Source organism: Excalfactoria chinensis, chromosome 1, assembly GCF_039878825.1.
Source record: "Excalfactoria chinensis isolate bCotChi1 chromosome 1, bCotChi1.hap2, whole genome shotgun sequence".
Taxonomy (NCBI): domain Eukaryota; kingdom Metazoa; phylum Chordata; class Aves; order Galliformes; family Phasianidae; genus Excalfactoria; species Excalfactoria chinensis.
Genome location: NC_092825.1, coordinates 66,083,843 through 66,097,838, shown reverse-complemented (window position 1 = coordinate 66,097,838; position 13,996 = coordinate 66,083,843). Strand labels below are relative to the sequence as shown.

Genomic DNA, 13,996 nt, shown 5'->3' with positions numbered 1-13,996 from the left:
GGAAGCAGTCTGTACAGTCACAATGCATTTAAGAAGGAGTCTGGATCCTGAAGCTTCTGGTCCTTCCACAGGAGCCTGTTTTGTTTTTTTCCCCCAGGACCTCACAATCACAATCTATTTCCAAGGCATTCTGTTCTTTTTCACTTACTCTTTTTTTTATTATTATTTTTATTTTTCCTATATATTCAGGGAATATATATTTGAAAATGTGACTATAGCAGTTTTTCTTTCTCCATTGCTATATTTCATGATATTTGTTGAACTTATGCACTTCCTTTTCAGAAATTAGATGAACTGTACAGGCTATTGGTTTTGATCCCAAAAATCTGAATTCTCTTACCATGCTTCAAATTAACCACATCAGGACTGGAACACTAGAGAGGCAGGAAACAAAGAGAGCAAAGATTTCACTGGCAACAAGACATGACAATATAATACAAAAATAGGCTCAGAAATGTAGAGGTATTAGAATACCCAGCTTTCAGAAACAGACAATTTCTTCCTTTCTAAAAATTTCAGACCTATGGAAAATAGAATTAACTGCCAATACACTGAACTCCCTCCCTGCAATACAGGTATTATTACAAATAATAAAAGGAGGAAAAATATAATTAGTGATGAATGTTCATAGCAATAATTTTTTCTAGATATAGCCTAAACAAGGGAAGCATGATGGTTGTCCAGGAAGCAGCAGGCCCAGTTTGACAAGGTTTACAAGGAGCAGCTCTTCAACACAGAGAGGTCTGTGTTTGGAAAGGATATGGAAGCAAGGCACATTTTCAAGAATAAGGCAGAATCTGGAAATTATCAATTAAAAGAAATAAAAAGAAATAAATCAAAAGCATTCAAAAAGACACAGCACAGTACCATGTCTGCCACTTGCATCTCCACTGCTAAATAGTGGTTAAAGCAGATGGAGGATCATGGCCAACTGAAGGAACAAAAAAATGTGAAGATTCATCTGCAACAAGAGAAAAAAAAGAAAAAGCTCTCCTTAGAGCTGAATAACGTGCCAGATTGCCCAGAGAAGGTGTGTGGGGGGGAGGGGGAAGCACTCAAAGAAAAGCAGAGAGAAAAGTGTTACGCTTAAAAATGAAGCAAGGAGCAGAATGAAGATTGCACTGACCCCATGGAGAGATAATGAGATGTCACTTCCAGTACAGAAATCAAAAGAGGTCAACTTAAAGAGTAACTAGAAACCCAGGGAAAAAAAAAGGCGAGTAGACGATAGCAGAGACAATGTGAACAGAGTATGTAAATTAATTTCTTACAATCCTGATCACATGGATCATGTGAAATGGTGTCAAAGAAACTGAATTTTGTTTTTTAGCAGGAGATGGTAGGAACGGGGACAAAACAAACTGGCAATTAAAAAGTAAGAACAATATTATGTCCCTTCAAACTTCACCACAGATACTGCCAGAAACCCAAGTGGAAATGCTTACAGACACGGAATAATGTGAGTGTGTGAGGAAAATTCCTACTACATGATGTAGAATAAAGGACTTAGAAGCACTTTAAAAGGTCAAATCTGATCTCTGCCTGTAGAGAGAATATCAGTTAAAGCAGAAATATAGACCCAAATACTTGGTCTGAAAAAAATAGAATCATTTGTTTTGGAAGAGACCTTAAAAAGTCATCCAATCCAACTGCTCTGCAATGAACAGGGACATCCAAAGCTAGATCAAGTTGTCCGGAGCCTGGTCCAGCCTGACCTTAAATGTCTCCAGGAATGGGGCATCCACTGCTTCTCTGGGCAACCTGTGCCAGTGCTTTACCACCATTATTGTCAAAAAGTTTTTCATTCTATCCAATCTAAATAGTCCTCTCTTTTAGTTTTAAAGCATTTCTCCTTGTCCGGTCACTGTGGTTCCTGATACAGATTCTGTCCCCTTCCTTCTTATAGCTCCCCCTTTAGACACTGAAAAGCTACTTCCATGTCCTCCCAGAACCTTTTCTTCTCGAGGCTGAATAGCCCCAGCTCTCTTGACCTATTGTCGTAGGACAGGCATTCCACCCCTTGGATCATTTTTGTGGCCCTTCTCTGGATACACTCTAACACGTCCATGTTTCTCCTATACTGAGGACTCCACATCTGGATGAAATACTCCAGATGAGGTCTCACCAGTGTAGAGTAGAGGGGAAGGATCACCTCCCTAAATCTGTTGGCCATACTTCTTTTGATGCAACCAAGGATACAATTGCCTCTCTGATCTGCAAGGGCACACTGCTGGCTCATGCCCAGCTTGCCATCCACCTGTAGCCCCAAGGTCTTTCGGGCAGGGATGTGCTCCATTCTTTCACTACCCAGTTTGTATTGGTAGGTTGCACCCAGGTGCAAAACACTGCATTTGGCCATGTTGAACCTCTGAAGGTTCTCTTGGACTAACTGCTCAGCCTGTCTAGGCCTCTCTGGATAGCATCCCATGGGTGTGTCAACTGCACCACACAGTTTGGTGCCATCTGCAAACTACTATCAATGTAATTGATGCAGATATTAAACAACAATGGTCCCAGTATCCCTGATGGATACCACTCATCACTGACTTCCATCCAGACACTAAGCCATTGACCACTGACCACTACTCTTAAAATTGCATGTAACATTGCCATTTTCACCTGACCACCATCACTCCTCAAATACTATTGAGAGTGGCTTGCCAACTACATCAGCCAATTCCCTCAGGACTCTGGGATGTATCTCATTGGGACCCATGAATTTATGGATATCCAGGTTCCTCGGGTGGTCACAAACCTCATCTTAAGTTTACAATGGGAGGAACACTGCTCCTCTCGTCCCCACCTTCCAAACCACCCTCTTGAAGGGTCTGTGAAGACCAGTTGCTAGCAAAGAATGAGGAAAAAAAATTGTTGAGTATCTCAGTCTTCTTTGTCCATTTTACCAACCTGCCTGTATGTTCATGGGGTGGGGGGGTACGCTTTCTTAGACTTTCCCTTTCTGTTTGATGTACCCGAAGAAGACTTTCTTGTTCTTCTTTACATCCCATGCCAAGTCCAGTTTCAACTGGGCTTTGGCCTTCCTGACCCAATCCCTACACAATCTAGCAGCATCCTTATACTCCTCCCAGTGTACATGTGCCTCCTTCTACTGCCCCTGCATTTTCTTCTTGCTCTTCAGTTTGACCAGCAGGTCCCAGTTCAGCCATGCCATTCTCTTGCCTTTCTTTCCTGACTTCTGACACCTTCTGTGAACAAAGGAAAACTTCTTTAAAGATCTGCCAGTTCTACTCCCCTCCCTTGTCTCTGATGGCAGTTTCCCAGAGGAGTATGTCGGACAGTTCCTTGAAGTGTTGAAAGTAAATATATATATTCTAAACAGACTTAAGAAAGAATATCAAAATTAAATCTGGCTATGCTCAAGAGGCAAAGAAACAAAGTATTAATTAAGGACACTGGAACACTTGACTTGCTGCCCCGAGCTAGAGGTCAGAAAACAAGTTCTGATCCCAGCTTGATCTCAGACATGTCAGAGATTAACCTCTGCCCTTGGTTTAGTTTTACTTCTTACACAGTAAACTCTCTGGAGCTGGTACTGCTTCTCACACTCCAGACACAATGCAGTACACTCAGTTGTGTCACATTAAAGCAATAAAGCAGGACCAAAGGAATGAAATAAAGAAGCAGATGCTTACTGATTTGGGGGAAACCTAGAATTACAGTTTGTTTGGGGTTTGTTTGTTGTTTTTGGTGTTTTTTTGTTTTGTTTTGTTTTTTTGTTTTTTTGAGGAGCAAGAAACAGAATAAGCAGCCCAGAAGGAGAAACCGGAGAAAGCAACAAAGGCTGCGGATGTTATCATGGCACATACTGTCTTGGCAGTCAGCTATAGTAAATGGCTGCAACAATGCAGAAGATGGAAGACAGAAATTCATAAGAGTGTGGGAAGATGAGGAACACTGGCAGATATAGGCTGTGTAATACACAGCCTGATACACATGAATATTCACAGGTCCCTATTGGGGACAATGCCAGGCATGTGTCAGGCCATCTATTTGCTTTCATTTACTCTCAGTAGAAAGTCTCTGAATATTTCTTGTCATGGATAAGCATTTCATGCACACATCCCACATGGCTGTACCAGAGGATACAAAGCCCTCACACAGTGTTTCTCTTTTCCAGCCAGATAAGCATAGCTTTAACCAGGTTTCCTCTGTCAACAGATATTTCACAGTTTTTAAAAATATATTATGTATGTACTCATTCAATCATTTTTCACTTGTAGCAATCTTCTTGAAAGAGGAAATGAATGTGACATGAAAAAAACAAAGCAGAAGAAATACACTTTAGAACATGCAAACATTACTTAACCAATTTTTGAATAAGTAGAGGAAAAGGCAGATAGATCACTAATATTCCGTATATTTACGCTATAAGCTGCATCACCATATGGAGAGATCCAGGCTCACTTTAAGGAGTTCTCTTTGGCTGTGCAAGCTGCCTGCCAGCCTGACGCACAGCGTGGCTCATCACCCTGCTGTTAGCAGCAGTGGGACTGGACTGCTCAGAGCCTGCTCATCTCATTCAGGATGCAAGCAAACCAGGCTGAGCTGACACCAGGTTTAAAACTGCAGTCACAGTATTTATTTATTTTCTTTTGGAATGAATAGTTACAGGCAAGCAGTTGAGTGAGTGATGAGAAGGTCCACTTAGCAGGTGAAGGCAAGAGCCTGGTAATTTCCACCCATGTTTGTGAGCAATGGGAAAGATTTTCTCCTATCTCAGCATCAGCCAGAATAGGTCCTTCGAAAATGCCCTAACAGAAATCTCGCTGTCTTTAGGCTATAAAGCATAAGACAAGAGACATGCCTCAAGCCTCCACTGTGCAAAATCCTATGTATTTTCAAAGGCAGGAAAGGTATCATGCAATATTCCTTAAGAATTACAGTTAATTACAGCAGTGCCTTTATGTTAAACCTGTGCTTTTCCTTTGAGGTCTGTAACACGACCTCTTGACTCCTTCCCTTTTTCTAGGAGGCTGGGTGCTCACCCTGTCATGGCCCAGGTGACACAGACTGAAAAGTGCTCAGTCCATAGGGAGCACACATAGATCAGACATTCTGCATGACCCCTTCACAAACTTGGCATTTCTGACTGAACTAATGAAGCTTTCTTTTGCTCACAGGAAATTCATGGAAGTGTTTCTCCTCCCAGTATCTTTTAAAGTTCTGAGTACCTCAGTAGGGCTTATTCAGATGTCTCTGGTATACTTCAACTAGTATATCCACAACAGAATAATGTCCTGTTATAACATAAAAAATAAAGCTCGTCTGTGTTACAGCACACACGCACCCCACCACTGCTGCTCCTGCCCTGTAACAACCCGATGCTTAACCAACAGGTTCGCTTTTTCCCTTGCCAGAGAAATACGGGCTACAGATTAGGGACACTCATACGAAAATAACACCCTTGTGCTGATTTACTGGCACTCCTAACATCTTTAATGAGAATGCCTGGGTACCAACGGGTGCAAGCAATTGTTTGCATTGCAGTACTAACACCACTGAGGAAATCAGGCCCAGGGGAGGCCTCACTTCATGGAACTTCTGGAAAGGTGTTCCATGGTGGGATTCGGCCTCTTCTCCCAGGTAACAGCGATGGGACCAGAGGGAACGGCCTCACGTTGCAACAGTGGAGGTCCCTGTTGGATATTAGGAAGAATGTCTGGGCTGAAAGAGCAGTCGGGCACTGGCACAGCTGCCCGGGGAGCTGGGGGAGTCAGCGCCCATGGAGGTGCTCCAGAAGCGTGGGGATGTGGCCCTGAGGGACATGGGCAGCTGGGGGGTGGTTGGTGGGACTCGGTGATCGTAGAGGTCTTTGCCAACCAGAGAGATGCTGTGATTCTGTGAGTCGTTTATTGCAATGAGTGGTACAACTATCAGCGGGCAACAGCCCGCAGGCAGAGCCTGGAGAACATCACGGCAAGACGTAAACGCTCGACTGGGACACTGCTGGAGCCACAGGCCCCGTAGCGTTCAGGTGGGGCCAGGAGGGTGGATGTGCCGCCCAGTGCCTTCGGCAGCACCAACACGCTGGGTTCCAGCAGGGCTGCGTCCGGCACCGGGCCCCTCACTGTGCGCTGGCTGCAAGAGCCGCCTCCCCCCTGCAGCCCCTCCATCTCCAGCTGCAGCACCATTCCCTCATGGACAAGGGCATCTAGACGTGGTGCATGACCACCCACACCAGCCCGGAGTGACCTTGGTGCTGCTGCACACCGAGGGGCAGGAAGACCCCAACGAGGTGCGTGCAGCAGAGGGGGGTCCCAGACACCCCATAAAAGCAGAGTCCCCAGTAACCAGATCTGTGTGCAGGATGACGAACACAGCGATGCCTGGAAAGGCAGAGAAGAACCAAACTGACAGTGGCGTAAGGGAATTAAGTTTTATTGAGATGGGTTTGGATGACATTGGATAGGATTATGGATGGGGTTTAGGGTAAGAGGTTGGAACGGAGCTTGTAGATGGCTGCTCCCACGGCTTCAGCAGGGCCGGCCGGTGATGTGCTGGGCCCGACGTGGTACCCGGGAGCGGCTCCGCCCCTGGGCTGGCCCTCGCCGCCTGGACCGGCTGGTGCGGCGTCTTCGGGGCTGGCTGTCGGTGTCCGCAGCCCGGCGATGGAGAGGCGAGCGGCTGCGAGTGCGGGCCCGCCCCGGATGTCTCGATGGGCTTCTATGGGCCGTTGGGGAAGCCCTGGAGGACCCCGGTGCTGCCGATGTGCAGGAGCTGCGGGTGCAGCTCTGAGCACCTGGGGTTGCTGTCTGCCCGCTCCTTCGGTGTCTCTGGGGCCGGCTCGGAGATGCTGGGGCCCGGCGCCGCAACGGAGAGCGGCTTCTTGTCCGGGCCCGCTGTCCCTGCCTGCACCTGAGGTTGTATCCAAGTGCAGGGCAGCGCCTCGAGGACCGAGATGTCCCCTGGCTGGCAGAGTCTGTGCTGCTCTCGGCCATCAGAGCAGCACTGTGGGTTCTCCTACGTCGTCCCCAGAACTCATTCAGGATGTTTTCATCCCGGCGCTGACGTGCAGAGATTCTCCTGCGGTCCGTCCTGCTCTGGATGGACAGGCCGCTGCTCTCAGGCACACAAGATCGGTGATCTGGCCCCGATGGTGCCTGGATGGAGGTGCTGGAGCTGCTGCTCTCTGGTGACAAAATGCTCTGAGATGGCTGCAGTCCCTGCTGGCTGGTGGTGCCAGAGCTGCTGCTCTCTGTTGCCACAGAGCTCTGAGATGGCTGCAGTCCCTGCTGGCTGGTGGTGCTGAGGCCAGCAAGACCTGAGCTAGTGCTGGAGGCTGTAAGGGGAGGCAGGAAGGTGAGCAGGATGGAATTCCAGCCATGGGGTGGAACTGGCTCCCGTTTGTCCCGGGCTGGAGGGATTTGAGCAAGGCCGCTCTGAGCAGCCGCTGCCAGGCCTCGCCTGTCCCCAGCCCAGCAGCACCCGGCTGTTTGCCTCTTACCGGTGCCCTCTCCAGCACAGGCGTTGCACTCCCATCTGGTTGTGCTGTCGCTCAGGTGGGAACAGAGGCGGTGTGTGCCTCGTGCAGCACAGGAGCTGCAGAGGAGCAGCTCCCAAGGCCTGTGGAAAGCAACGGGTTGTGGCCCTGAGCACAAAGTGCCCTGAGCCAGGGAGTGCCCGGCACAGCTCTGGTGCTCAGTCTGTGCTCCCCCAGCCTGTGGTGAGGCTGCGATGCCACGCAGAGCCCCAGAGGGCAGCTGAGCTCACTCACCCCTCTCCTGACCGCAGTCTGCCTTGGGGGTAAAGGCAGTCGCTGGCCATGCAGCGTCGGTGCCATACTGCCAGTCCTGTATAAGCGGTGTTTTCCCACCGTCTTGGAATTCTACCAGAGAAGGGGGGGAATGTGATGAGCACTCACTGGCCCAGGACTCAAACTAACCCTCAAATCCATCCATCCCCATCCACCTTCTCCCGGGTTCCAGCTTCTCACTGACACATAGGCCCATGTTAATGGCTGCCAAGGGCCAGGCCTGCCGGGGCAGTCCTTGGGCAGGCACAGCTCTTGTGCCCTCACATCTCAAGAGCTGGCTGAAGGACACCAACCTGAATGGGATTCGGATTCCCACATTCAGCATTTCTTGCAGAAACGTCTCCGTGTCTCTGCAGTTGGGGCAGTGGAACCGGCGAATCCCAGAGCTCAGGGCCATTCTCTGCAGCAGAAACACAAGCAGTGTGGGTGTGAGCCGGGCCTGGTGCTGCTGAGCGCCTGCGGTGCCGCAGGTCGAGGGGAGGGCTCCTACCTGGACGCAGGCCCGGTGCAACCAGGCGTGTCGGCAGGCTGGGCACACCATGGTGCCGTACGACCTGCTGTCATCTACGGTCTCCATGCAGATGAGGCAGGTCGTTTCTGGCTCCGGTGCTGCCTGCACTGCCTGCTGCGGGCGGTGCTCCCAGCAGAAGGCCCTGGGGGAAGATGGAAGGGATGGGCGAGGTGAGAAGGGCTGCGAGGAGGGCAGAGGAACGGGAAGGAGCCCCAGGCCTTGGCTCTGGCTCTGTCAGGCTGCTGGGAGGTTCACAGCGCGTTCCTCGCTGCTGTGGCTGGTGCTGACAGCAGGGTTGGAGGCCACAGGCCACACCTGGCAGCTCTTACCTGAACTCCCCAAAGTACTGGGTGACACACTGTCCTTCATAGGCACAGGGGAGGTGGAAGGTCCGCTCACAGTCCGGGTCCGCGCAGGTGATGGTGGCCCCCGAACTGCCACAGACGAAGCAGAGCTGGAAAGAGCAGAGCAGCCCCCATCAGCTGCAGGCTCAGGGCCTACGCAGCGGGCCCCGCACCTCTGGGCAGGGCGCAGGATGCGGGCAGGGCTGGGTGGCACTCTGCAGAGCTGCCTGGTGAACAGGGCTGGTCTGCAAGAGCAGGAATGTCTCCTGGAGCTGGGAGGAGGGGCTGGGATTGCTTTCTTGGGACCAGGCTAAGCTCTCCTGGCACCAAGCTCCCTGTTCCGGTCCAGTGCTCACCTTCTGCTCCGCCTCCCTCACTGTGCGCGTCAGGTCTTCAAAATGAAAAGGTGCCTCGTTGTTATCTTGCACGTTTTCACAAAGACCGCTGGCAAATCGCTGTACAGGAGGAAAGAGCACGGTCTAGTTAGGGCAGAAAGGAGGGAATCACTGGTGGGAGAAAGGTGGCAGGAGCCATCAGGGAACTCACCGCACAAAACTCGTGGTAAGACAATCTGCGATAGCTCTGTTTGTACCCAAGGATGCCCGAGTCCTCATCCTCTAGGCCACAGAGCACGCATGCTGGAGAGGAGAGAGTAACAGCAGTGAGCGCCTTGTGGGGCCAGGTGCCCCCTGGGCTGTCCCAGGGGCTGCTCTGTGCCGGCTGTGCCAGCTGAGGGGCAGGGCCGCAGGCCGCGCATGCAGGGATACTTGGCTCTCACCTGGCTCTTCCGAGCCGACATCCTCCTGTGTGGCGCGAAACCAAGTGCAGAGTGTCTGTCCCATCGCTGATGGGCCTCGTCCTCTGCGTGCAAACCTATGGGAGAAGAGGGACAAGGCTGAGTTGGCGGCTCAGGCCCCCGAGCGCTGGGGAACCGGCCTCCCTCCCTCGGCAGCCTCAGGCAGCCCCTTCCTCCCTGCTCACCTCACCGAGTCGCACTGAGCTGGGACTGAGCCCCGCAGCCTCAGGTCTACTTCACAGCCCACGTGTCACAATGGCCGTTCCGTGCCACCCTCTGTGACACCATCACACCTCACAGGGCTGAGGGCACCCAAGAATGACATCAGAATGGAACGGCCATTGTGACGCGCGGGCTGCAGAACAGAGCTGAGGCTGTGGGGCTCAGTCCGAGCTCAGTGCGACTTGGTGAGGTGAGCAGGGAGGAAGGGGCTGCCTGAGGCTGCTGAGGGAGGGAGGCCGGTTCCCCAGCGCTCGGGGGCCTGAGCCGCCAACTCAGCCTCGTCCCTCTTCTCCCATAGGTTTGCACGCAGAGGACGGAGCCCAGCAGTGATGGGTCAGAAACTCTGCAAGTGGTTGCGGTCGACGCGCACGGAGTGTGCGGAGACACAGGAGGATGTCGGCTCGGAAGAGCCAGGTGAGAGCCAAGTATCCCTGCATGCGCGGCCTGCGGCCCTGCCCCTCAGCTGGCACAACCGGCACAGAGCAGCCCCTGGGACAGCCCAGGGGGCACCTGGCCCCGCAAGGCGCTCACTGCTGTTACTCTCTCCTCTCCAGTATGCGTGCTTTGTGGCCGAGTGGATGAGGACTCGGGCATCCTTGGCTGCAAAGTAGAGATTGATGGATTGTACATCCATGAGTTTTGTGTGGTGAGTTCCCTTGTGGCTCCTGCCACCTGCCTCCAACCAGTGATTCCCTCCTTTCTGCCCCAACTAGACCATGCTCTTTCCCCTTGTACAGATATTTGCCAGCGGCCTTTGTCAATACATGGAAGGCAGCAACGAGGCACGTTTTTGTGCAGAAGATATCACACGCACAGTGAGGGAGGCAGAGCAGACGGTGAGCACTGGACCGGAACAGGGAGCTTGGTGCCAGGAGAGCTTAGCCTGGTCCCAAGAAAGCAATCCCAGCCCCTCCTCCCAGCTCCAGGAGACATTCCTGCTCTTGCAGACCAGCCCTGTTCACCAGGCAGCTCTGCAGAGTGCCGCCCAGCCCTGCCCGCATCCTGCGCCCTGCCCAGAGGTGCAGGGCCCGCTGCGTAGGCCCTGAGCCTGCAGCTGATGGGGGCTGCTCTGCTCTTTCCAGCTCTGCTTCGTCTGTGGCAGTTCGGGGGCCACCGTCATCTGCGGAGAACCGGGATGTGAGCAGAGCTTCCATCTGCCCTGCGCCTATGAGGGTCAATGCGTCACCCAGTTCTTTGGAGCGCTCAGGTAAGGGCTGCCAGGTGTGGCCTGTGGCCTCCAACCCTGCTGTCAGCACCAGCCAAAGCAGCGAGGAACGCGCTGTGAACCTCCCAGCAGCCTGACAGAGCCAGAGCCAAGGCCTGGGGCTCCTTCCCGTTCCTCTGCCCTCCTCGCAGCCCTTCTCACCTCGCCCATCCCTTCCATCTTCCCCCAGGGCCTTCTGCAGGGAGCACAGCCCGCAGCAGGCAGTGCAGGCAGAACCGGCGCCGGACACGACCTGCCTCATCTGCATGGAGCCTGTGGGTGACAGCAGGTCGTACGGCACCATGGTGTGCCCAGCCTGCCAACACGCCTGGTTCCACCGGGCCTGCGTCCAGGTAGGAGCCCTCCCCTCGACCTGCAGCACCGCAGGCGCTCAGCAGCAACAAGCAGCACTCAGCTCACACCCACACTGCTTGTGTTTCTGCTGCAGGAACAGGCACTGAGCGCAGGGATTTATTGCTTCCGGTGCCCCCACTGCAGAGACAAGGAATCTTTCCTGCGAGAGATGCTGAATGTGGGGATCCGAATCCCATTCAGGTTGGTGTCCTTCAGACAGCTCTTGAGATGCCTGGCCCTTGGCAGCCATTAACATGGGCCTGAGCATCATTGGGAAGCTGAAAGCAGGGATAAGGTGGATGGGGATGGATGGATTTCATGGGTTAGTTTCAGTCCTGGGCCAGTGAGTGCTCATCACATTCCCTCCCTTCTCTGGCAGAAAACCAACATGGGATGACAACTATACCTATTCATCCCTGGGTGTTCGGTACGAGCGCTGCGTGGCCATCAACTGCCTTTACCCCCTTGGCAGAGGGCATTCAGGAGAGGGGTGAGTGAGCTCAGCTGCCCTCTGGGGCTCTGCGTGGCATCGCAGCCTCACCACAGGCTGGGGGAGCACAGACTGAGCACCAGAGCTGTGCCGGGCACTCCCTGGCTCAGGGCACTTTGTGCTCACGGCCACAACCCGTTGCTTTCCACAGACCTTGGGAGATGCTCCTCTGCAGCTCCTGTGCTGCACGAGCCACACACCGCCGCTGTTCCCAGCTGAGTAACAGCACAACCAGCTGGGAGTGCGACAGCTGTGCTGCTGGAGAGGGCACCGGTAAGAGGCAAACAGCCGCGTGCTGCTGGGCTGGGGACAGGCGAGGCCTGGCAGCGGCTGCTCAGAGTGGCCTTGCTCAAATCCCTCCAGCCCGGGACAAACGGGAGCCAGTTCCACCCCATGGCTGGAATTCCATCCTGCTCACCTTCCTGCCTCCCCTTACAGCCTCCAGCACCAGATCACGTCTTGCTGGCCTCACTACCACCAGCCAGCAGGGACTGCGGCCATCCCGAGGATCCTCAACAGAGAGCAGCAGCTCCGGCACCTCCAGCCAGGCACCACCGGGGCCAGCTCACCGCTCCGGTGTGCCTGAGAGCAGCGGCCTGTCCATCCAGCGCAGGACAGACCGCAGGGGAATCACTCCACGTGCACGCCGGGATGCAAACAGCTTTAATGAGTCCCGGGGACGCCGTGGAAGAACCCGCAGTGCTGCCCCGATTGCCGGGAGCAGCAGCACAGTCTCTGCCAGCCAGGGGACATCTCGGTCCTCGAGGCGCTGCCCTGCACTTGGATACAACCGCAGGTGCAGGCAGGGACAGCGGGCCCGGACAAGAAGCCGCTCTCCGTTGCGGCGCCGGGCCCCAGAATCGCCGAGCCGGCCCCAGAGACACCGTGGACGCAGGCAGACAGCAGCCCCAGGTGCTCAGAGCTGCACCCGCAGCTCCTGCACATCGGCAGCACCGGGGTCCTCCAGGGCTTCCACAACAGCCCATAGAAGCCCATGCAGACATCCGGGGCGGGCCCGCACTCGCAGCCGCTCGCCTCTCCATCGCCGGGCTGTGGAGACCAACAGCCAGCCCCGAAGACGCCGCACCAGCCGGTCCAGGCGGCGAGGGCCAGCCCAGGGGCGGAGCCGCTCCCGGGTACCACGTCGGGCCCAGCACATCCCCGGCCGGCACTGCTGATGCGGTAGAAGCAGCCGTCTGCAAGCTCCCATCCAGGCTCTAACCCTAAACCCCATCCCTAATCCTATCCAATGTCATCCAAACCCATCTCAATAAAACTTAATTCCCTTATGCCACTGTCAGTTTTGTTCTTCTTTGCCTTTCCCGAGGTGGGCAGCTTTAGGGGAGTCAGAATCCATGGAGGTGCTCCAGCACCATGCGGATGCGGCACTGAGGGACATATGCAGTGGGCTGCTGGGGGGGATGGACTTGATGACCTTGGAGGTCTTTGCCAGTCTTCATTCCTTGACACGAGTATCCGATGGGTTTGGGATACATGTTTACCCACCTTCACTACTACTCACATGGAAGTCAATGCAAACTCAGCCTTAGTTTAGGTGAGGCTCCCACCAAGAACGCGTCCAGCCAGGGTAGTGCAGCATTGTGGGAACAAACCAGCCAGCTGAACTCCATGGTTTGGTGGTACAAATCCAAGCTAAGGGCTCTGAGCTGCTGTCACTCCACACACCCCTGCTCCACAGCCAGGAGTGCCCAGCTACGGCAGCAAGTGCAGAGTCTGACAGTGCACGCTGTGCTTACACTGGGACCCCACTGTGTGCTGCCACTGCTACATTTCAGTAAGGGTAAGCAACCCATGCATCAGTTTGGGGGTATTCTTTAATCGCTCTGCTCAATTAGAAACCCCACTTCGTGCCAAGCATCTCAATAAGTGAAACTGCTCTTAAACATCACATCTCCCCACACACGGAAGGACAGAGAGTGTGCTAAGTTTGGACACCTGACAGCATCCTTGTGAGCAAACAGCTGCGTGGTGATGTGAGCAGCTGCAGGCCAGGCTGTCCTGCCCTGGATGAGCCCCAGCCAACCCCATGGCTTTTGCACAAGTGCAGTGCAGGCTTTGGAGCAAGTGTCCTTTTGTTTGTTCCTACACAGTCTGATGCTTTCTGGTCAGTTCTGTACACTGCAGCATGCAGCCTTTTAAAGCACTCTAAATGTCAGATCAAGCCTTCCTTCAAGACACTGCTCAGCAGAGAAGGACCTGGGGGTCCTGATGGATGAGAAACTTAACATGAGCCAGCAGTGTGCTCTTGCAGCTCGGAAAGCAAATGGTACCCTGGGCTCC

General features: G+C 53.6%; 1 protein-coding gene across 1 annotated transcript; it reads left to right on the top strand.

Moving 5' to 3' along the window:
- The first annotated feature begins 9,976 nt into the window (after positions 1 to 9,976).
- Positions 9,977 to 12,873, top strand: LOC140250131 (PHD finger protein 7-like). The gene is given in 9 exon segments (XM_072332642.1): positions 9,977 to 10,061; positions 10,202 to 10,293; positions 10,385 to 10,483; positions 10,730 to 10,854; positions 11,042 to 11,253; positions 11,256 to 11,406; positions 11,585 to 11,695; positions 11,847 to 11,968; positions 12,134 to 12,873. Coding segments are annotated over 9 exon segments (1,737 nt in total).
- Positions 12,874 to 13,996: the final 1,123 nt, after the last annotated feature.